The 23,702-nt window shown below is 35.8% G+C and overlaps 1 protein-coding gene across 7 annotated transcripts; it reads left to right on the top strand.

The window, feature by feature from the left end:
- Window positions 1–4,825: 4,825 nt before the first annotated feature.
- LOC105038808 (CBS domain-containing protein CBSCBSPB5) lies at window positions 4,826–19,405 on the top strand. Of its 7 annotated transcripts, none has more exons than XM_073261056.1 (14): window positions 4,826–5,100; window positions 6,417–6,585; window positions 6,676–6,808; window positions 6,904–7,100; window positions 7,257–7,335; window positions 7,460–7,562; window positions 7,676–7,742; window positions 9,615–9,720; window positions 9,880–9,938; window positions 17,802–17,911; window positions 17,993–18,123; window positions 18,206–18,306; window positions 18,412–18,501; window positions 18,794–19,405. In XM_073261056.1, exons 1-14 carry the CDS (start codon window positions 4,991–4,993, stop codon window positions 18,968–18,970), a joined length of 1,632 nt encoding a protein of 543 aa, XP_073117157.1. In that variant the 5' UTR covers window positions 4,826–4,990; the 3' UTR covers window positions 18,971–19,405. The 7 variants fall into 7 exon arrangements, with proteins under 7 accessions (XP_073117157.1, XP_073117147.1, XP_073117153.1 ...); XM_073261046.1 differs by having other exon boundaries at window positions 7,217–7,335; window positions 7,449–7,562; XM_073261052.1 differs by having other exon boundaries at window positions 7,217–7,335; window positions 7,449–7,562; window positions 18,221–18,306; window positions 18,794–19,404.
- Window positions 19,406–23,702: the final 4,297 nt, after the last annotated feature.

Below are 23,702 nucleotides of genomic sequence, written 5' to 3'. Positions count from 1 at the left end.
CATGTTAATTTACAAAACTCATCATCCAACAATTAATTATTGATGAAGCTCTATCTAATCCATCCTCTTAAATCGTGATTCCACTTAGCTAAGTACAAGTACATATAACTCTGAAAAAGAAAAAGAAGAAGTGGTAATGAGCTTTACAGCCTAGTAAGAATCTTCATACATCAAAACCACTTATAATAATATAATTTAAAATAACAATAAGCATAAAGCATGAAATCTCATCTCAATATCCAGAATGATGAAAATATCCATATAACATATGTCAAATATCTATCTGTTAAAAGAGATGCATTACCACATTCAATAAGTGAAACCTTTTACTCAGTATTAGTTCATTATTTTATATTATATGTTTCTCTTATAACATATCCAGTTTTCTTAACATTTTTTCTTTTTCGACTTTGATGAATAAGATCATGCAACGAGCTTTATTCGGAGAATTTTCATGATCTTTCTTAGATCGAATTTTCAATCTTTTTTGGATCAAATTTTTCATTATCTTTTTCAGATCACATTCCACACATAAATCCATGAGGACTATCTCAGGCATAAGTTCCTAGCTGACTGTTCTTTGATCTTTATCAGATCGAATTTTCATAATCTTTATTGGATTGAATTTTATGCATAAACTCGTGAAGGCTGTTCTACTGACGAGGTCAGTCCAAATCATATTCTATCCATCTGATTATTTCATGTTAATTTTATTAAATCAATTTCAGCTTACAATGATCAAGATAAATTATCATACCCATATAATATATCATCAATCACTGAATATCCATATATAGTCAATAAATAATATACTCATGCTGAAAAAAATATAAGAAATGATAGTGTCTCCAACATAACAATCCATCAACATGAATCCGGTGATGCAAAATCAACGATACAAATCTAATAGTAAAATAGCATATATAATTAGTGATTATATATAAAGATTCTTATTTCTATTGATGATTGAGCCAAATACAGAAATCGATGAATGCCTCAATCTATGAACTTGAAATTAAAGTATTTCGTTTGATATCTTCTTGTACAAATAACTACATCTCTATATAATCATAATCAAATATAAAAATCATATATGATTGAGGATGAAAAAATTATGAAAAAGATACCTAAACATCATAAGTCCAGGATCCCTCTTAGAGTCAACCATTTATCTAAATTATCAATGTACTTGAACCCAAGATTTTTAGAGAGAGAAATCTATGAAGAGAATGAATTGAAGAAATCTAGAGAGAGAATTTTGGATAGAGAAAATAAAGAGGAAAACTACAGAGACAAAGTGAAGAGAAAAGGTAAAAAGGGGAGAGAGGAGAGAGAGAGAGAGAGAAAACTCTCATTTCTTTTCTTTTTTCATTTTTTTTCTTTTTTTTCCTTCTTTCTTTCTCTTTCTCTCTTTTTCTTATTTTTCTTCTCTTCTTCTCGAAAAACAAGGTGGATAGCTTTAGATGACCATCCACCCACAATGCAACCCCCGATGGCAGCGACGACCACCACCGATGCCGACAAATCCCCGACAACACCAACCTTGGCTGCCTGAGAATAGCCCATGTTTGGCAATGATGGCCGGCTTTCATGGGAAAAGAAGGGAAAGAAAAATAAACAGGGGACGACCATGTTTTCAGTGAAATCGATGGCTCATCAGACCAAATCTGGTGACATCAAGGCTTGAAAAAGAAGGAGAAGAAGGGAGAGAACCTTACCTAGGTTTGGCGATGCCCATGGTGGAGAGATCCAGTGATCTCTTCGATGAAATCCTATGAAGAAGACTTGACAGAAGATGAAGAAGACTTGACGGAAGAAAATCCAAAATCAGCAGCGATTTTCCTAAGAAATTTCATGGTGGAAATCTAAGGAAAAGAGATCAATACTTATAGACAAAAATTTGGATCGTTCTAATAAAAGTTTTTGTGGGATTCTTGGGCTTTCAATATAAATTTGGAGAGAAGACTCCTAATCAGAATCCCCTTCCTCCCCCCACTCTTATGTGCACAGTGCATGACTTTTTTTTTTTCTTTTTGTCCTTTTGCTTTAATATTCATATAGAAAATTTGAAGAAGTCTAGATCCTTATATTCTTCACCCTTTAAAATAATGTTATCCTTGAAATTAGCTTGCTTGAGCCACAAATTTCAAAAGTATACATCCATCATGTCATCCTCAAGCTCCTAAATAGTCTTTTCACGTGACAAGAAATTCCAATCCTCTATTATAACATCCTTCAAATTAGAACTAATCTTTTCGATCAAATTTAAAATAACCTAAACTACCATACTATCACTACACACTCTGATCTAAATCTATCAAATTTTTTGGATTTGCTAAATAATTTTTGAACCAATAAATCATAGATCGTCAATCCTTCAAAATTACAATCCAAGATATAAATTATCTATCAAAATCCAAATCCTATGAATCATCTCTATCATAATCTTAGTAATCATAACCTTAAGTTTTGATATTATTTATGTCATGCTATCGCAATAAAATTGAAACCACCAATAGAACCAAATATATTTTTCGTTTACATGTGAATTTCATATATGATTCTCTTATAGGTTCAATACTCGAAAAATATTTATCTCTCAAATGATACGATTCTTTCTTAGGGTTCATCCTAAATAAGCTTCTTTCTGATAAATCCAAAATTATAGTATTGGCATCAAAATTAAAAAAATCATCATGATCTTCACCCATATCAAATTTAGAATTTTTTAAAATCATCTAAATAATAACTGAACAAGTATACTCAATACAACATATCAATATCCTACTTTATTTCATGGTCAACGCATACTTAGATCAAACCTTACTTATTGAATCCAAGACATAACTTATCAGTTCTATTATACACATCATATGCCACTTATACATAAATTTCATTACAATACTTGTTGATATAAAATCTAAACTTTTGAATTCTTTCTGCTATTTTTATCACATCCCTATTGATCATAATCTTAAGTTTGATTCTAACTATATCATAAATTCAAGTGATAGAATGATACCAGATCTTAGGTTATAATCATTTGAGGACTATGATCTAAGTGATTAGGATGTGACCAAATAGTATCAGAGTCTAAGTTATGATCTCTAAGGATTATGATTTAAGGATCTTTGAGCATAAGGTTATAATTACCAAGGATGTGACATAATAATATCAAAGCTTAGGTTAATGATCACCGAAGAATGTGACCTAAGGAATATACGGCCATCACGTATCTAACTCCGAGTGTTGGATTCGGAGCGTAACATACCTAAAAGTAAAAGGATAATATGCAGATCAAGAAGTGCATAAGGTTGTTGAGAACATTAAAATGAACATTAGTCTGAATATGAAGAGCCAACTGGAGAAGTATTATATGTAACAGTTGGATATATGTAGAAATATAACAGCATTCAACCTGTAAGATATCAGTATCAGAATGGAACAAGCCGCATCAATTGAGTAATAGAGCATTGATCTGAGGTGCTTGACAAAATGTAACTTGGGCAATAAGAAGCACATCAGCAATAGAAGAAACAGCAATAGAATAAAGGAACAATGATGCGCATAAATTGCTGCACCAAACATAGGCAGTTGGTTGAAGCAGACAAACTTAACAGAATAACTACCATCCAAGGCATCAGGCATAGGGGAAACATATGCTGGTGTTCCAAATTTTCTAATACCCTGGACCTCCTTTTTGCAATTGTGTACATGGCACCCTGAAGTAACAAATCCCAAGAGTATCATACAGCGTAGTGGATCCATCAAGTAAGAAGCACTGTAAATGGCTGATAAATGTGCGGGTGGGAAGAATCATCAATGAAATTAAGCTCCTTCTGTAAGAAAAGTATACTTGTGATGGCCACAGCTCCCTAACTCCATGATATAATTGATAAACATATGCCAATCATAGGTAAAATTATAGCTAAAGGAGTACTTGTAGAACTTAGAGATAGTTAAACGATAAGCAATTTCACTAAAAAGTTTTGTATTTTCGCTTGTAAAACTATACTAAAAAACCGCTAATGTAGAAAAAGCATTTAATCAATGTTTTTATTACCTTATTTTGACCACTCGTTGGTCTAACTTTGAAATATTCAGAATTTTAGTGCCTCCTTTCTTTTATTTTTTATGCATAAAAAGCTAAAAGGAAAGTTGAGAATGCATACGTGGATGTAAATCAAATAATTAAACTTATGGAACATCAAGTCAAAATATCATTGCATAAAAGATAAATTAAATATAATATATATCAATATTATGACTATTTTTTTTTTTTAAATAGGTCATATAAAACTGCAAACAGAACTGAAATTGTGATACAAATTAGATAGTTGGCTATTTTTATGCTTCCATTTTTCTTTGAGACATATTTATATTGATATTGGATGAATATTGAAAATTATATGCATATTTGGATGGTATCAAACGGGGAAAGAGGATCTACTGTCCATTTTTAACCGCTAATGAAAAATTAAAAATAATACCTAAAAACATTGTATATTTATAGATAAGGTCACAGCAACACATCACCGAAGACCAATGTTTGCTGTTATGACCAGACAGCTGCGCCCGTCCCCTTCCCCGACACGTAAAACTATGGTCTCCAATTCGGGTTGGGGTATCTTTCGCGTGAAAGGATGATTCACCTTCTTCTGGATTGTGATCTTTTTCACCAAATTCGAACACCCCAATTTCACGCCCGCTCTCTGTTAATGGGGACTAGACGTTGTAAACCCCTCATATAATTGGGTGGATGGATGTGTGAGGCGGACTAGTTAAAATTTTTTGCCTTAATTTTTCTCCCTAGTTCAAGGCGAGATTAATTACCGCTAAAAGAAGCTTCCGTTCCGTTCGAAACGGGAGAAGCGAGCGAAGAGACCGTAACACCTTCGTCTCTCCCCACGAGCTTCCCGTTCCCTCGCCGGAGATCGAAGCGACTCCTCACCGGACCGATAATTCCGACTGGAGTATAGACCGGCCGGAGATGGACGGCCACCGGAGGAGCATGTCGTTGACCAGATCACCGGGGAAGAAGAAGCCCTCCGAGAATGGGGGCTCCGATTCCAGCCGGAGGCCGCCCGTGACTCGCTCTCCGTACGATCCTTCCCTTCGTTGCCATTATAATTCGTCGGAGTTCTTCGTCTCATGGATTCTTTTTGATCCTTCTTCTTTCCTGTAATCTTGGATTTGGTTAAAAGGAAAAAAAAAACTATTTCCTGCTGTCTAGTTTTTTTCAATTTATTGTTGTTGGTCTTTTGTTGTACATGATATTATTGTCGCATTATTCCGTATGATGGTTTTTAACTGCTTTGGATCGGATATTTTTAGAGTTATCAGGGATTAATGTTGATAGGATTTGGAGAGTGAATTGAAATGAGGCTCTTGAATAGGATTTATCCTACCACTTATCACAGATATATCATTAAAATGTTTTATAGAAGTGTTCATGGGTGAGAGGGGCATTTATTGTGATCAAATTATCAATGTATAGAAGAAATAGTCTTCAATGGGGTTAGAGAATAATATTTTCGTTTTGTGTGCTAATTATTGCTAAAATTTATGACAGCCAAGTGAGCACCTCCTTGGTTATCCTACGAACAGAAGACATTATATGCTAGCTCAATGTTTACATGTTCTTGTCCATATACATGTTACTGTGTTTGTAATCTACTCTGATTCTTATCTTCTTTAATGGCTTTTACGAGTAGAACACCTGTTTATTGCTGTTTATTCCATTATATTATTCCACGTCAAAAGCTTCTATTTGCTACTATTTGCAAAACTTTGATGTTTTGGGAAGTACAACTTCTTATTTTATGATTTTACTTAAAAAATACAGAATTAAAACAATGCTTAGAACTTTGTCATGATTATTGGGGCATCAACGAAGTTAATGTTGATGGAGTTTTGTAATTCTGTAACTACTGGAATATGAATATCAGGTTAGCCAAACGGTTAGCAGGACCCGAACCGATCGGCTATCAGTTCGGTATAGGGTGAACAGGGTGGTTCACCCTTGTTTGGCAAACCATATTTCAAGCCTTTTGAGATATTGAAAGAGAGAAAGAGGTGGAAACTGGTTCAAATTGGTGTGAACCGAGCGGTTCATACTAGTTTCCACTTGAACCACCCAGTTCAGAGCGGTTCACAGCACTTTCCAAAAAATACTGGCCAAACTGTGCTGGTTCCATTCCAGTTAGGCTCAGTACCAGCTGAACTGGGTGCTTCGGTCTGGTTCTGGCAGACCATGTCGATCCAATTATCCATCTATCAAGTGCATAAATCTTGTAAGAATAAATTTATTTGAACTTTTTTTGACTCAGTCCAATCTTTCCTTCAAAATTTTGTGAGAATAAACTTAGTGTGTCTATGCTGTGCATTTAATCTCACTATCTATTCCTCGAGAGCAGGTCTCTAGGTGGTGAGAGAACTGTAAAGAGACTTCGCCTGTGTAAAGCCTTAACAATGCCTGAAAATACAACAGTTCATGAGGCCTGCCGAAGGATGGCTGCTCGAAGGGTTGATGCTGCTTTGCTAACTGACTCGAATACCTTGCTTTGTGGAATACTGACAGACAAGGTCACTGCCCTTTCTTTCAAGCATAATATACTTGAATGTACTTGCTCTATTGTAGCTCATAATGCTGCTTATGTCTTTTTTGAATTGAAGGATATAGCAACAAGAGTCATTGCCACTGGATTAAAGCTTGAGGATACACCTGTTTCCAAAGTCATGACACAGAATCCTATTTTTGTTCTTTCAGACACACTAGCTGTGGAAGCATTGCAAAAGATGGTGCAAGGTTTGTAAGGACTTTAGCACACCATAGTTTTGTTTTTTTTTTTAATTTTTATATATGAAACCCAAAATATTTATCTTTAAAACTTCTAATTCCAGGAAAGTTCAGACATTTGCCTATTGTGGAGAATGGTGAGGTAATTGCATTGCTTGATATCGCAAAGTGTCTATATGATGCCATTGCACGAATGGAAAGGACAGCTGAGAAGGGAAAAGCCATTGCAGCTGCTGTTGAAGGAGTGGAAAAGCATTGGGGAACATCAGTTGCTGGTGTGTGTATTGGTGAACTCTTGAAAGTAAATGGGTGACATCACATGATTGCATATTATCTAATTTCCATTTGCTTTATATGACATCTATCATGGATTTTCAGTTTATTAAGTAAATCTTTCTTAATTATTATATGAAATAGCTATCATTGCAGCTCCATGCCATAACTGGTTTCTGTACAGGGCCTAATACATTCATTGAAACTCTCCGAGAGCGGATGTTTAGGCCTTCTTTGTCAACCATTATTTCTGGGAATACAAAGTAGGCAACATCTTCATGTGGAATTTATATGAATTAATTTATTAGATTTTGTATAATTTTATTCAGATAAATTAAATAGTTTTATGATTAACTAGTTTAGCATCATATATTAGGGTTCTTACAGTTTCACCAATGGAGTCAGTATTAACTGCAACAAGGAAGATGCTTGAAGTTCAAATAAGTTCAGCAGTTGTGACAGTTCAAAATAAACCTCAGGGCATATTGACGTAAGTTCCTTAGTTTTATTACATATATGTTTGTTTGAAAGATAGTTTCTATTAAGTTTTAACACCTTTATGGTAGTCTATCTCTCTGTTTTTTCTCATTGCTTTTGAATCAGTTCAAGTGATATCTTGATGCGGGTTATTGCAAAGAATCTTTCTCCAAATTCAACCCCTGTGGAGAAGGTATTAATACCTCATGGGGTCTTTCATTTCACAAATTTTGTTTCTCTATGATGCTCTGCCATATGATTTTGCAATTTGCTTTCATCCCCATTCTTGTGAAGAGTATTATGCTTTAGGTAATACTTGTAATGACAGTATGTCAAAAGTAGAGATACCTCTTGTATTATTCATTTAAGAAAAAAGAAAAAAATACAAAATGTAAGAAGTTTTGTGGTCATTGCAGTAAAAAATAATATTTTTGTTTCATGTTACAGGTGCTTTGTAATGCTCTAGTCTATTGTTTTCTTTCTTCTATACTTCTTGACTACTCTACATTGGTACAAAAGGTTTTAAATATTCTATATTGTGCTTAGATTTGCAAATAATTAACATGCTCCATGATCAGATCCTGTTTCCAACCTGTTAATTCACAATAATATTCAGATTCTGAGCTTATTATTAATACATTGTACTATTGTTCATCATGTGAGATGCATGTGCATTCTTCAAGGGAGGGCACTTGGATGGCTGTGATACCATCCAGCAAGAGCTCAGCTGCAGAAACTTTTATGTGCAGCCATGTAGAAGCCACTGGGAACTCCTAGAAATAAGTCTGGAAGAAAATATATTTATCGTGAGCCTCATGCATGTAAATTACATGAAGGGCTTTGGAGTCTAGACATGTGCTAGACTACAAACCTTTTTCATTATATATTTATCATAAACCTTTTATTTTTCCATGTATATGTGTTTATATATGCATGTATGTGTAGTGTCTAAGTGGCAAATTTATGAATGTATAATCCCCTGGTATCACGTACTGATGTATTGTCCTTGATCCAGACAGATTAGATGATCAAACACTGCCTTCCATGTTGAAAAGTATTTGGAATTCCTTTTCTTTTGTTTGGAAGAAAAAAAATCCATAATGAATATTTTCAAAAGCTTCTAATTCATTATCAAAAAAGAAATTAGAATTCCTATAGGAAATCTAATCACCTCCAAAGTTAAATTTTTGGTTATCATAGGAAAAAAATTAAAAAAAAAAAAAAAAAATATATATATATATATATATATATATATATATATATCCTTTTAGATGGCAGGAGGCTTCCGCTATGGCCATTTTAACGTTGATTTGTATGAAGACATGGTGAATCAGGCTGGCCTCGCACCTTTGCTGCCACAAAACCCCTAAGTGACCTTTGGGCCCTTCCAAGACTATTACAGAGAGGATACGAAGTGACACTTGATTCACAAGTGTCCAATATGCTTAAATTTTGTGCATCAGGTTAATAAGAGGTTAAGTAATGGTCTTAGTAGTAGCAATGCACCACCGACCAAAAGATGACTTCACCATGGATAATACAGTTTGAATCTGAGTCTCAATCACTTCCATTATGTCTAAAATTGATACCTGACCAGGTTTTGTCAGGTTTGGTCCAATTTCGTGAGATCCATACCTGGCCTGGTTGGAGGTTGTGTCCTAATTTAGGACCCATTCCCAACACATTTTGCTCCTTACATGGGCTATTGGTAGGGTATAAGTCAGGCCAGATATTGTCTGTTCAAGCCACTCGGAGGCTCCTACTATGTACCATAACATCGTGATTGGTACGCTATTATATGGATTGTTTGTGGTTCAATACCATGCCTAACAAGGAACACTTATATTAAGGTTTCATGCAGTCTAAACATCATCTAATAGATAGATACACTATGAACCAATGTAATAGCAGGCCACTAGCCCACTACTATATATCTGTTGTCAGAGTTGTTTCTCAATTTTGCTAATAACATAAACCTACAACATGCACACTCACCTTTGACAAGTTAATATTTCAATTGTATGATGAAACTCAAAGCATGGGACATGGGATTCTCAAACTGCAGGTCATGACTCCAAATCCTGAATGCGCAACTGTTGATACAGCAATCCTTGATGCTCTTCATACCATGCATAATGGCAAATTTTTACATCTCCCTGTAGTAGACAGAGGTAATCTTTCTCTGCACCAACAAAGTAAATGGTATGACAAATAAATATATAAATAATATCTATGCAAGTAATAAATGTGCATATAGATTTATTTTTATTTTTATTAGGGATAGCAATCCTTTTGATTGTTTCTGATATTAGTTTTGTTTTTTGAAATAGATGGGAAAATTGTTTCCATTGTCGATGTAATACACATTACTCATGCTGCAATAGCCACAGTAAGTCACTTTTTTTATTTCTATTGGCCCTTGTATGGATTGATTTTCCTACACTTTATTATCCCAATTTAGCAAGCTTGCTTCATCTGCATTTTACGTGTCAATTACTAATTAACTAGTTATATATGACTAAATGCTGATACCAAGCTTAGCATTTTGTCATCTTATCTTCCAATCTGTATTTAGTCAGTTCTTTGACTGGATAGAAGTCCATGCCTCAGAATAAGATGTAACTTGCTGACAATTGCTGTAGTAATCCACAAAAAATGCCACTAAATAATTATTCTAGTTTTGCAATTTCCAGTCCTACAATATATTTAATTTATTCTCTCTTTTTTCTTAACCAAGCTCAAATAGTTGGGAATAGGCAGAATGGTTGTGGTTACGGTTATGGTTTTCTCTTTATATAATTTTCTGCTATCTTTGATATTTAGATTCTTTGGAGATTACTTGGACTTTGAAAAAGCTGAGGAGGCCAAAATGCTAGTAACCTAAGCTAATCTTACAATGAGTTATACGATAAGTTGGAGTTCACAAAAGCCAAGATAGAAAATACTAATTGTTGCAGTCAAGGGTCGGATGGCTAGGTTAGTCTCTACTTCCGCATGCGTGGGGTATTGTTTGCTCCGGCCTTGACTGTCTTGAGCTACTTGGGCCTTGGCCATTTTGGGCCTCACAGTTTTACCGCTTAAAAGGTGCCTCGATGGTGGAGGGCGGCGTGCCTGTCCAGCTTAGTCGGAGGTATTGTTCGCTTTGGTCCGTATCAAGTGTCTCAAGATTTATGCCATATCATGGTGGGTGCCTTGGTGGAAAGAGAAGGTCCCATTTCATATAAGCCAAAGTCCCTTTTAACTCACAACCGATGTAGCATTAAAGTGCCCTCCTCCCGCAACAGTAGTCCTCCCAGTCAAGGAGACTCTATGTGCATGGAGCGGGCCCTTCCTCTAACGCCAATCTATTACCGTTGGAAAGATGATCTAGTTTAGACCACTAAGCTAGAGTCTGGGAGAACGAATGCCATGGTCTCCAGTGGACTAGTCAGACCTTCGGAAGCGCATAGACCGGGCTTTAGTTCTCGAGCGGTTTCGTGAATCGAGCCTGCAAAACCACTGAAAATAGAAAAAGTCCTCACACCAAGTGGGTTCCCGATGGCAGACGCTCCGATGCCTAAGTCAATCTCCCATGGAAGCAAACAGAAAAGATCTGAGCTTTCAAAAGGGATCTATGGTGATTCGGATCGAGTATGAGACAGAGTGGAATGTAGATGGAGAAATGGAGTGTGGAAGTCCAATGGACTCTGGGGTGTTACTCGGAGTGTCCAGATGGGTTCCGAGGTGAGGTCAGAGTTGGTGGGAGAGATGAATCCAGTACGTGTGGAACTCGTTCTCGAAGATGGCATGCAAAGCAAGTGTTTACTTACTTGTAGGGTCCAAAGAACCTAATGTAACGGACGAAGGTGGGTACCTGTTGCCTGGGAGGTGTGCGACCTTTCTCTCCTCGGGCCCGTGGAGATGCATCTAGGTTATTAGGAATAACAGCTTGCACGTTCTGAGTTTGTTAAGACTGCGTAATGGAGGAGCAGAGCTGGCAGCTTATCGTCTAGCAGAGAGAAGGCTCCAAAATCCTTTTGACATAGTCGTGCAAATTCACATGGCAATGACTTGTTGGCCGTTCTGGCACCTATCAACAAGGACATGTGTAGAGCCGCTATTGGGGCACTGGTGCCATGGTGGATGGAGTATTTTGGATATCACTAGTAAATTAAAGGTAAGGGAAAGGGAAATATTGATAACTAGACTAAGTTAGGTGCAATAATAGCCAGGAGTAATTCATTTGTTGATTATCAAGATCCAAGATTCAATCATGTTATACACATTATTTTCTTATTAGAGAGATCGATATGTAAATGCTGTGAAGTGCTACCAAGAAAACCTATTGGCTGTGGTTTCACCCTAGGAATAAGGAAACTAAATCATAGATGTTGAAGTATATGTTTTCAGAAATTTTAAGGAGATCATATGATGACCTTTAGGACATTTATATTTTTAATTTTTCCCTCTCCTTGGATTGGGGGAGATGGTGTCAAATAAGGGCAACTAGATGATTTTGTTGACTCTGATGGCGGTTCAAATGATACATTCCATAAAAACCACTCAAATAGTTCTAGGAAAATCTGTGATAAGACAGTATATATGTAAATGTAATAGACTTGGTGGTTCAGTGTTGATGTCCAAAAGTATAGGAAAGCAATAATGCTTTCTAGAATGACAAAAATTAAATGGCATAAATAGGATGATATAAAATGAAAAAAGATAAGGTTAACCTGGTAAGGTGAATATGGAATACATGCATATGCAATACGAGAGGTTCCCTCAAATGATGTCAGATATATCTGAGCATATGGTAAGGTTGTCAGTTCATGTCTGTGTTGGATTCTTCCCATATCCATTTCTTTTTAATGGACTCATTGCAAAATGCCAAAACTAATGCCCATGTCTAAGCATTGGATTTTGGTATTTAAAAAAATTGATGTTTTGTCCCATTAATGAGAGCCTTGAAAAGTGTATAGAATCTAGACTTATTTGCAAATTGATACATACAGAGTTAAAAGGCTATCTTATTGCTGACAGGTTGTGAGAATAAGGACACATAAATAAGATTATTTCATAAGTTATTAAATGAAAACTCTGCCAGAGGATATTTTTTGAGAATAAGCAAGGTATCCCAGGTGGCATTGTAATTCAGATATCCGATACATAGAAACTTTCAAATTGATGCAGTGTCATGAGGGCATGCATGATACCAACTAAGAATCTCAAAAAAATTTTGTCTACTAGATTATTCAGTAAGATTTAAAGTTAAAACATCAAATGATTGACAAAGTCTTTCTAGGCCCTATTATAAGAAGAAGATTATATGTGACCTACAAATTTGCAGTCAACTAATTGAATTAAACGCATTGCCTACAAAATGAGGTGACAATGATTAGTACAAGAATGATGATAATGACCTTAAAAATCCAAAGTTTGAATGCATGGTTTTGGTCTGGAATTACTTAAAGATATACAAGTTATTTGAAATATTTTCCAAGCAAGAAAAGAGGGAATGTTTAGAAAAACTTTAAAAAATAATACATACTGAAAAGACATATTACACATTACTTTTAAATTGTTGTACAGTTCAATGGTCTCAATCGAGGACCATCAAAATATTTAAAATTATATAAGAAATGAATTCAAAAATGAAACTAAAAAGAAGACATCATTTAATTATTTAATGAGAATCTGGCCACCATACACGACAAGTTGACAAACTTTATTGCCACCAAATGCATATACTTTGGCAGTCTTGTGCAATATTGGTGTAGAATTAACCTAAAGGCAATCCATGTCGAAATGTGCAAGAAATTCACATATTTTAGAAATGTTTTAGGGAAAAATAAGTTAAATTTTAATTTCTCTTTTGTTTCAGAAAAATATTGTTCTTTGAGATCTATATACAAAACCTTTCTTGGTGTAAATCCCATATCCAATGATTTATGAACACTAAAAAATCCACAAAACATTGGTAATCTTAATAACAAGCTTCTAGACCTAGATCTATTATAGTCAGCAACAACGAGAAAAAAGAAAAATAGTTCCAAAAGTGGTACTAAAATGCAACCTTGATTGATCAACTTCAAGTGAAACCTAAAGGTGATGAAGATTCCAAACTAGAGTTGGTATAAATGTTTCTTTAAATGTCTTCCAAATTTAATTCAGAAATTTAATAAATAAATAATTGTGCAATATCAACCAACCACATGAACAATATATCTTTATATGATGGATCAGGGTTACCTCATAAAGATTTTACATATGCAAAATCCTCCAAAGTTCACACACGTTATTCTTGAACTTTTCACCCTTTATGCTTTGAGAGGAAGTGATGGCTTTCAAAAATATAAGATTCTACATCCATGCCTTATGGGTTTCTTAAACCCTTTATATAGCTTTTCAAAGCTTTTAGAATTTCTAAATTTTTAGTGAGGTCATGGAAATTCTTAAATAACTTTTAGAATTCCAAAATCTTCTAAATATTTAGTGAGGCCATCATGGTATATTGAATTCTTAGAATTCCCAAAACCTCCAAGTATTTAGTGAGGTCGTGATGGTATATTGAATTCCTAGATTTCTCATGACCTTCTAAATATTTAATGAGATTATAATGACATGAAATTCTAATGTCTTATCTTATGAATGTAGGCTAGAGTAAGAACATCTAGCGTGAGACCCTTTAGGGATCTCTTCCTTTGGTAAATTAGTCCCCACTAATTCAACAATTGTAATCATGCCCATCAACAAATTACAATCCCACCCAAAGGATTAAAGATTCATTTGTGAGACTCCTTTGACAATTTCTCACATATTAGTCCCTCCATCAACTAATACTCCATATAAGCTAATAGGATTAAACCACCAATGACACTATCAATCCTCAGCTTATATGTCTATCTCTTTATAATAAATGGATAATTAAAATAAAAAATTTATAGGAACACTCCTCAACTTTAGTCCAATTTCGCTTACACCTCCTATACTTTAAAAAATATTAAACTGATCCTTCTAGTTATCAATATATTCCAATGTGGTCCAACCATCTATCTTCGTTAACAAAAAGATGTCTTGTAATCATCACATGATATCATTATTTTATAAAATAATGAAAATATTCTTATCTCCACTTCCCCCCTCCTCTCCGATGGATCACATCCTCCATCACTGGCATCTCTCTTTCTCCCTTCTCCTTCCTCCTCCTTTTTTCTCCCCTTCTCACCCATTTTTTCTCCTCTATGACAGCTCCCTCCATTTCCACCTGTTCCCTATCCTCATCTTCCTCCTCATCCTTATGCTCCTCCTCCCTCCTTCCTTCTCCCTCCTCTCCCATTAATCTCCTCCTCCGTTGCCAACATCTCTTTCTCCCTCCCTCCTTCCTCCCTCCTCCCTCCTCCCCTCCCTCGTCACCCATCTCTCCTCTTTTATGACGACTCCCTCCACCTCCATCCATTTCTCCGCCGCCTCTCTTTCCTCATCCTCCTCCAAGCCATCCACAAGCCATCCCCCTCCACGGTGGCCCCTTATTCTCTTCCTCCTCCAAGCCCACCTATAAGCGAGGGCATTTCTATCAATTGGGAGGAAAACATAATATCATTTGTTGGTAAGTGAATGACTAAATCATATTGGAATATATTAAGAATTAGAGGGATCAGTTTGATACTTTTTAAAGTACAGAGAGTGTAAATAAAATTGGACTAAAATTAAGGAGGTGTTCCTATAATTTTTCTTAAAATAATTTAAAAATCTTAATTTAAAAATATATATCATATATTATCATATGGATAAAATATAAAATAATTTTTCAAATTGACTAGGCGGATTTTTTGTCCAATATATAAGAGACACAATCTAGAATATCCTTTCCTACCACAGAAATGATGGATCTCCTATTGAATGACTACAAGTCTTCATGCACTCATTATGCAGTCCAACATGTCCGTATATAGCCTATTATTAGGCATCATTGGTGGACAAGATCAAAACTACACAAATTATACATAAAGCATAATAACATCCTCAGATCATAAGAACTTTCTGTGTATTGTGATTAGAATAACCCCTTCTCAGTGACAATGTTAGGGTTAAGGGTATATTCATAATTCAGTTCAATATTTGTCTCCTACAAATATCTACAATGTTACTAAGAGTCTCCACTCTAGTGACTAAAATACATCATTCTATGACAAATAGCAGTAAAATATACAACAACCAACAATGAGCAGACCATCCCAACTAGGCTGATAGGTTGTGAACATATGTAATGTCACAAAGAAAATAAAATATCATGTCTCTCAGTCAATGATCTTTATCGTCAACATGAATTCCATACGACGTAACATAAGGACAGATTATGTCTTCAAATATAACATCAAAGCAATACCCATGAAATGTGCTTGTAATAAAATAAAAGATTACTTTATTATCAAATAATAAGATTTATTGGCTTTGTAGGGCATACAATTCTTTCAATAAATAGGTTCCTTATGGAACTACTCCCAACTAAACTGATAGTTTCTACCAGGAAATCTTACTAACAAATTCAGTTTTCTTTATTCTAGTGATGCCAACCATAGAGGTTGTTTTCATGCTTAAACAATGTATAAATAGAAGAAAAGAAACTAGCATGGTTTTAGTGAACTTGGGGGAAAGCATAGAGTACCGCTAGTTATTTGGCGGGTGTGAAGGAAGAAAAATGTAACAAAAGTTTATGTTAAGACTATCAAGTACATCCATGGAGTAGGGGAGATTGTCGGAAGCAGATTTTTGAGAGAAGTTTCATTTTATGTTTTCTTTTTCTTGAGAGGACAATTGTTAATAGTTACAGGAAGCAACTTCAGTTTCCTTTTATAGTAAGCCTATGCTCAGTAGGTCATCTCTTTACTCATTATTTATGTAGCTCTCTTTCTCTCTCTCTCTCTCTCATTCACACACTCACACACACACAAAAAGAAGGAAAAAAAAAAAAGAAAAGAGATTGCCGGTAAGAAGTGCCATGGTTATGTTAAATGATATGATATTGTGGTAATTGTGAAATGAAAATAAGTTTGAATGCATTTTTGGATATATGGAGGATAAGGCATAACTAGAAACATAAGGAATGATACTTAAGTGGGGAAAAATGAAGACCTTTTCAAACTTGACGACTGCAAAGAGATGCCCCAACATCATCATTTCTCTCTTTTTTTCCCCTCAAAAAACTGATTAGAAAAATGAATATATATATGTATGTAATGGTGTTAAAACATGTTAGGCAAAATGGAAGGGCATCTTTGACATGTCTTGTTATTGTTGTGCACCTTCAAGATCCAACATAAGTCAACAATGATGCATGCAACATTCTATGGAATATGATAAGCAATAATGAGCATCCTAGCACATACACAAGGCATCACATAGATGAGGATGATATGGTGGAGAATTGTAAAACTAAAAAGATATTATTTGAACTGAGTGAATTGATGAAGGCATAGAAACTGACCTGGCTAAGGGCATGAAGATGGAGAATTGAGTAGCTGTTTGGCATCCACAACCAAGATCTCGTCACATCAGGAAAATGAATAGATACAATACGTTGCTCAAATCGAAGATGTGACCCTGACTAGAAGGAAATGGGGAAGGAATAAGTAAAGCCATCTTTTAGTAATTTGTAATGTCAATTGGCTTTGGTTCTGGATTATATTTTCTAACACCTATAATTGATATTTGGTATCTTATATGAGGTTTTGCATTATGGAAGCGAATTAAAATCTTTGATCTATATTTAGTTAAAATCTTTTCCCTCCAAAATATGTCATATATTTATATGTTACAATATTGGTAGTTGGTATGTCTAATGCCATGGGCCTGATCTTCGGGCAAACACTAGACATCACCGTCTATGTCAAGAGGTGACCTCATTACTTCAACTTTCAGGCTCTTCTCTTTAAGATCACTAAAGAGTTCTGCTCTCAGAAATTCAATTATATCCTTGGCTGTATATGTTTTCCATCATTTAGCTATTCTAATTATCACACTTATCTCACACAGGTGCATAACTGTCACAATTTCATTTGCTTTAGGACCAATGCCTGTATGCCAAGGATTATCTGGTTTACCCTCATCCAAAGTCTAATTGTAACCTCTGCAATCAGAATATCATACTTTGTGCTTTATTACAAGCATATGTAGTTAAGATTTTCTGATTTAACTAATATATTTAGCTTTATGATCTTTTTCTGTTCATTATTGATGGGATGTAATCTGAATCTTATTGTTGTTGTAAATCAAGGTTGAAAGCACAGGGGGAGTTGGAAATGAGGCAACAATTTCCATGATGCAAAAATTCTGGGATTCTGCTATGGCCTTAGGACCTTCAGATGATGATGACGATGCACGGAGGTTACATGCTCTAGTTTGCATAATGAGAAGCTTCAATACTCAATAGAGCATCTAACTCACAGTCATGTGGTTGTGTTCCAGCGAAATCTCCATCAAAATTGCATCTGAAGGGACAGACATGGTGGGGTCTCCTGATCCTTCTTCAAGCATACCTACTACATTTGCATTTAAGCTCGAGGATAGAAAGGGCAGGATGCATAGATTTAATTGCGGTACAATATGTGCTCTCATTATCTGTCAGAGTATAAATATCAATCTCTGTTAAACTTCTGCCTTCTTACACGGTCATGTTAGTGGTGTCCATTTCAGACACGCGAAGTTTGACATATCTTATCACTTCCATCCTTCGGAGGGTGGGTGATGACATCGACAGGAATCATTTGCCACAAATTCTGGTATCCTGGAAATGCCTTCACAAACTTGAAAAGCAGTATATTTGATGGCATTCCTATTCTGTCAAGAGGTTCTTTACCATGATTCCTTTTGATAATATTTTACAGTATGAAGATGAGGATCGTGACAAAGTCATTCTTGCATCGGATAGCGACCTTGCTGCAGCTGTGGACCATGCTAGACTTGCTGGTTGGAAGGTATCATGTCCTTATCCAAGATAATTATCGCTCTTTATCCCTCTGATAATACCTTGAACTCTCCTACTTTTGCAACCAAGACTAGCTGTCATAAAATATGGCTTTCAACCTTTTCTGTTTGGGATCAAAAACTGTTTTCAGCCACCAGCAGCTGCTTGTATGACAGTTAAATCCTCTTGGGAATATAGGATCAGAAAGATTTTCTGGTGGCATCGGTTTGTCTTGATACCTAATTTGCTCTGGATTAACTGAATGCACTTCTTTTTTTTCCTTTCTTCTCTTCTTTTTGTAGGGTTTAAGATTATATTTAGATTACACAGGTGGAGGTCGAAAGAAGCGAGGCAGATCAGGGAGTATGGACTACGCCAACATGGATGCATGGGCATCGGCATACAGTGCAGTTGCAGCAGGAGCTGCACTCATTGCTGGGCTCGGTGTGATCGCTTACTTAAAGAGATCAGGCTCGTGAATGGAATCAATTCCTAAAGACCACTCATCTAGCCAGAGAAAACAGCAAGCAGAGAGGTTAAAACATGCAGCAGTTCAGTACATGCCTGCACTCTCCCACCTGTGGAGTACAAGGGAAATGATTGAATTCTGATGACCAATTCAAGTATTCCACCAAATTGGTTTACTAAATCATCAATGATATCCTAATGATAACATGTGAATGTAATGCTTTTGGGCCTCGTAGATTCTCCGAAGACATGTTGGGCGAGAGCTACTTTTGTCTGTTTGTTTGTCAGTTTTTGTCTGTCTCTTGTCATTTGTCAAGTATTTGAACAGCTATACAGCTTCCGGATCAAGTGGATATCTATTGTTACTGTTTTATATCGTGAGAATAATTGAGTGGTCTTTGGCCGTCCTTCAAAAAAAGGGACAACATGCGGTCCTCATTTGTCTTAGATGATCCTGTGTCTCTCACGTTTTTGTTTGTGGGTGGGTGTGACAACTTGGATATTTGATGGCATTCAAGTTTAAAGGATTCCATGTACCTCATCAAATACCTAGTGACGTGCAACACATTAAAATAATCATATCGCCCTACATACATATATATATATATATGTGTGTGTGTGTGTGTGTGTGTGTGTGTGTGTGTGTGTGTGTACACATATATATAGAGAGAGAGTGAGAGAGAGAGAGAGAGTAGGATACGCTAGAGTGTCGTCTAAGTCGGATCCAAATGCCTCCACCCGTCAATTGGCAAAGGTTATGAGACTTCCAAACAACCTTTGACTGCGAGGCCGTTGCATAAAAAAGAAAAAAAAAAGTAATTAATGGAATAAGATAAGATGCACTGCCTATGCCCAACCCATCTATCATATGTGTACTATCTATGCTCTCTCTTCCTCTCATTTTTCCGGATAAACACCTAGTCCGTGGGAATAAATGCAAACATCACAATGATAAACAAAAAATTGATTTGACCACCTGCTAGAGAAAAGACTAATGCTAAAAATAAACACTAATCTGCTGGACGTAAACACTAACCTGCAAAAATAAACACTTAGGTATCCATAATAAAAAATTAATTTTTAAATGATAAATATTTAGCCTATAGAAATAAACATAAATCTCATAGAAATAAATAGAAAATAACCTAGCCGACCTAATGAGAGGAGAGAAAGAGGTGGGCACGGGCATAAGTGATATTTTATGCCTTATCTGGTGGCGTAGTCAGAATTTTTATCCTGAAAGTTTAATATATAAATTAAAATAAATAAATAAATAAAAGAGGGTCGTGGACTTACGGCTATAAAAGAAAAAAAAAAAGGAGTTGGATCTGGGATTAGCATTTCGTGAGAGAAAAAGAGGAAGAGAAAAAAAATGAAAAAAAAAATTCAAATATGAGACGTGAAGAATGGAAGATGGGGTTTCAAAGCATCAAGCCAACTAAAATTTTTTATTCTATAAAAATTTAAAAATATATATAATTTTTTAAATAATATTTATATATCTCTAAAAATATTGTATTAAAATTTGAGAGTTCAGCAAGTTAAAATGTGATTCCACCCTCGATCCTATCCCATTACGTTATGAGTGATATATCCGAGAGAGGAGAGAAGAATGTTTGAGTGGTTTCCTATCCTATTATACTTTATATATATATATATATATATATATATATGAAACGGCAGGAGGCTGCGCTACATTCGAGTGTACCCTAGTGCAGCTCTCTCCCTCTCTCCGCATATATGTACAGTATGAATGTTTGTACACATTGAAAGAGCCCATCTTATAAAAAAATTATCCAACGGCTGAAATTATCAATTGCCAACCATCACTCTCTACCTCGTAGATGCCGCTAAGTATTACTACGGATGTCATGACTTTGGATGTATCCTAATGGCAGTGGCTCGTTAATGGGTGCACATGTTTCATTGGTGGAGCAATTCTTAGTACATCATATCCGGTATAAAAAAAAAATATCATTTCATCTGATTAGATCACATAATTATTATTTTTAAATATATATTTAATATTTATAAATTTATTTTTTTGTTATAAATTTTGAATAATAAAATTTTTTTTCTCTTCTTAAAAAATTATGACATTCCATATGATCATATTATAATATCCTACCGTCAAATTATGATTGCTTGCATAAAAGATATCATAAAAAAAAAAAAAAACATTTTCATCATTTAAAAATTTTATAAATTTTAAATGACGAAAATATCTCTTTTTTTTTATGACTTCTAAAAAAAAAATTATGATATCCTATATGCAGGAAGTCATAATTTGATCATAGGATGTCATAATTTTTTTAGAAGATGAGAAGTATTTTTATAATTCAAAATTTCAAATAAAAAAAAATTATAGTCATTAAATATGCTATTAAATGCGCATTAGAAAGTGATGGCTATATTCTCCAATATGGTTAGATGGTATGCTCCATACAGGGGCGGATCCAATATATTGGCATTGGGGGCCATGGCCCCCAACAGTTCAAGCCCTAAGTTAGGACTGGCAAAATATGATCCGATCCGCCAATCCGATCCGCATTCGATCCGTCATAAATAGGTTTGAGTTTAGGCTAAATATATTTGGGTCATAAATGGGTCAATCCGTTTAATTCATTTAATAAGTGATTCGGATTTAGATTTTAGATATCTGACCTGTTTAATCCGTTTAATTTTTAAGTCGGATTGAGTCAGATAACCCATTTAACCTGTTTAACCTATTTTTGACCTATTTAATCCAACCTGTTTAATCTGTTTAACCCATTTAAGATCCGCCTAATCTGTTTAAAATCTGTTTAATCTATTTTTGATCCATTTAACCTGACCTGTTTAATCTGTTTAGTTCATTTAATCTAATTTGATATATTTAATAAATAGATTAAACAGATCGGATTGAATTATCTATTTAATAAATAAATCGAATTCAGATTTAAATTTTTGATCTATTTAATAAATAGATCAAATTTAGATTAATAATTTTTTGATCTAATCCGATGTGTTTATCTAATCCGTTCCGGTTGCTAAGCCCATAATTCAATTAAATATTTTAATGGCCCCCAACGGTGAAACCCTCCTCCGTCGGTTCTTCTCCGTGACTCCGCGACTCCACCGGCGCCCTTCTCCACGACTCCTCCGGGCCTCCGTTGCCCATTGACTGCTCCGTGACTCCGCCGGCCCCAACCCCACGTTCAGACCTTCTCCGCAACTCCACCCAACGCCCACTGCTTTGCGACTCCACCGCCGCTGGCCCCAATCCTAAGCTCCGAAAAGTGAACCCTCCTTCTCCACGACTCCGCCAGCGCCCACTGGCCACTGCTCCGTGACTCTTCCGGCACCCACTGTTCCGTGACTCCGCCAGCCCCAGCCTCGCCTTGAAACCCTCTGAACGTGACTCCGCCCAGCGTCGGGCGCCCACTGCTCCGCGACTTCACCTAAGGGTAGGTACCTTATATAATGTTATTATATATGATATGCCTCCAGCGACAAAATGTTCTGGATTCGCCGCTGGCTCCGCGTCAGTTTTATTACATCGCATGCGGTGCACAAAGACTTTCTCTTCATGGGTGACGTGCTTTTAGGTAGACGGCTTAAGAGGAATATGCGGATGACTGGTTCAAAACCGGAACTTCTTGGTGCTGATGGGGTGCAACCGTCGAGACATTACTTGGCTCTCAAATTTGGACAGCCCTAGGTGGGCACGTACCAGGAGGCACAGGATTTTGTCAACCAATCTTTACTTATTACAGCACGATACTATCCGAATCCTTTGTCTGTTGTCTTTAAGCCTGTACCAGCACTCAGACGTACGTGGCCATTTCTCATGGAGATATTTTATATGTATCCGTCTCTTTAAAAAAATAACACTTTTAAGTTCATTCAAAAGATAAAAGTAGAAAAATCAAAATAATGTATTAGTTAAAAATAGAAAGTTTTTTTCCTTGAATGTCCTCCCAAACATTCAAATTTTTATGAATATCTTTTTTAAATTGATTTTTGGAAGTATATCCTCATAAACCGCTATTTTTGTATGAATATCTTCACATAACGGTTTTGCTTACGTCATTAATCAAAATCATATTTTCTTAAACTAAGAATTGATCAAAATTTTGATTACCTTTTTATCCCGGTAGTGGTTAATGGGTCAATGGGTCTCAATAGGGAAACCTGGCCTGTCCAGCTTCTGCCTGTGATTACTTAATTTGTTTCCAAGAGCAAGCTCAGGATGTGAGCGCTTTTCAATGCTACAGCCTTAAAGAAGATGTACAACTTCACATCAGATTTCTTGATGAATAAAGGTGCTTGGGCAGGGACACTTGAGCACCTTGTGGGTGAGATAGCATCACCTACAATGGACTGCCAAGCATGCTTCCTCATCCTTTCCTTGTAGTCTCTTATCTAACAATGTAAACTACAATTGCGTTTGGAAGTGACTCAGAAAGTGTGTGATACATTCCATGCATCAATGGATGGTACAACTCCTCCTCATCTCACTAGTTCCACCAACCTATATTCGCAAACAAGCCATCAGACTGGGCGCAGATGAATATGAGGTCATCTCAGCCACAGACACATGATAAGTACAAACTCAATCTGATCAGTGTTTCTTTCTCATGCGTCCATACAAATAGTTGCCATAAGCTCCTCAAGATTGTCATCCAACTCCACCCAAGAGAAGAGGCAAGTCTGAGAACCTTGTAGATACCTGGACATCTGCAGGTTGTGATGTGAATTGTA

The sequence above is a fragment of the Elaeis guineensis genome, chromosome 1 (assembly GCF_000442705.2).
Source record: "Elaeis guineensis isolate ETL-2024a chromosome 1, EG11, whole genome shotgun sequence".
NCBI lineage: Eukaryota > Viridiplantae > Streptophyta > Magnoliopsida > Arecales > Arecaceae > Elaeis > Elaeis guineensis.
Note: the sequence above shows the minus strand (reverse complement) of the source record. Positions and strands in the feature narration are given on the sequence as shown.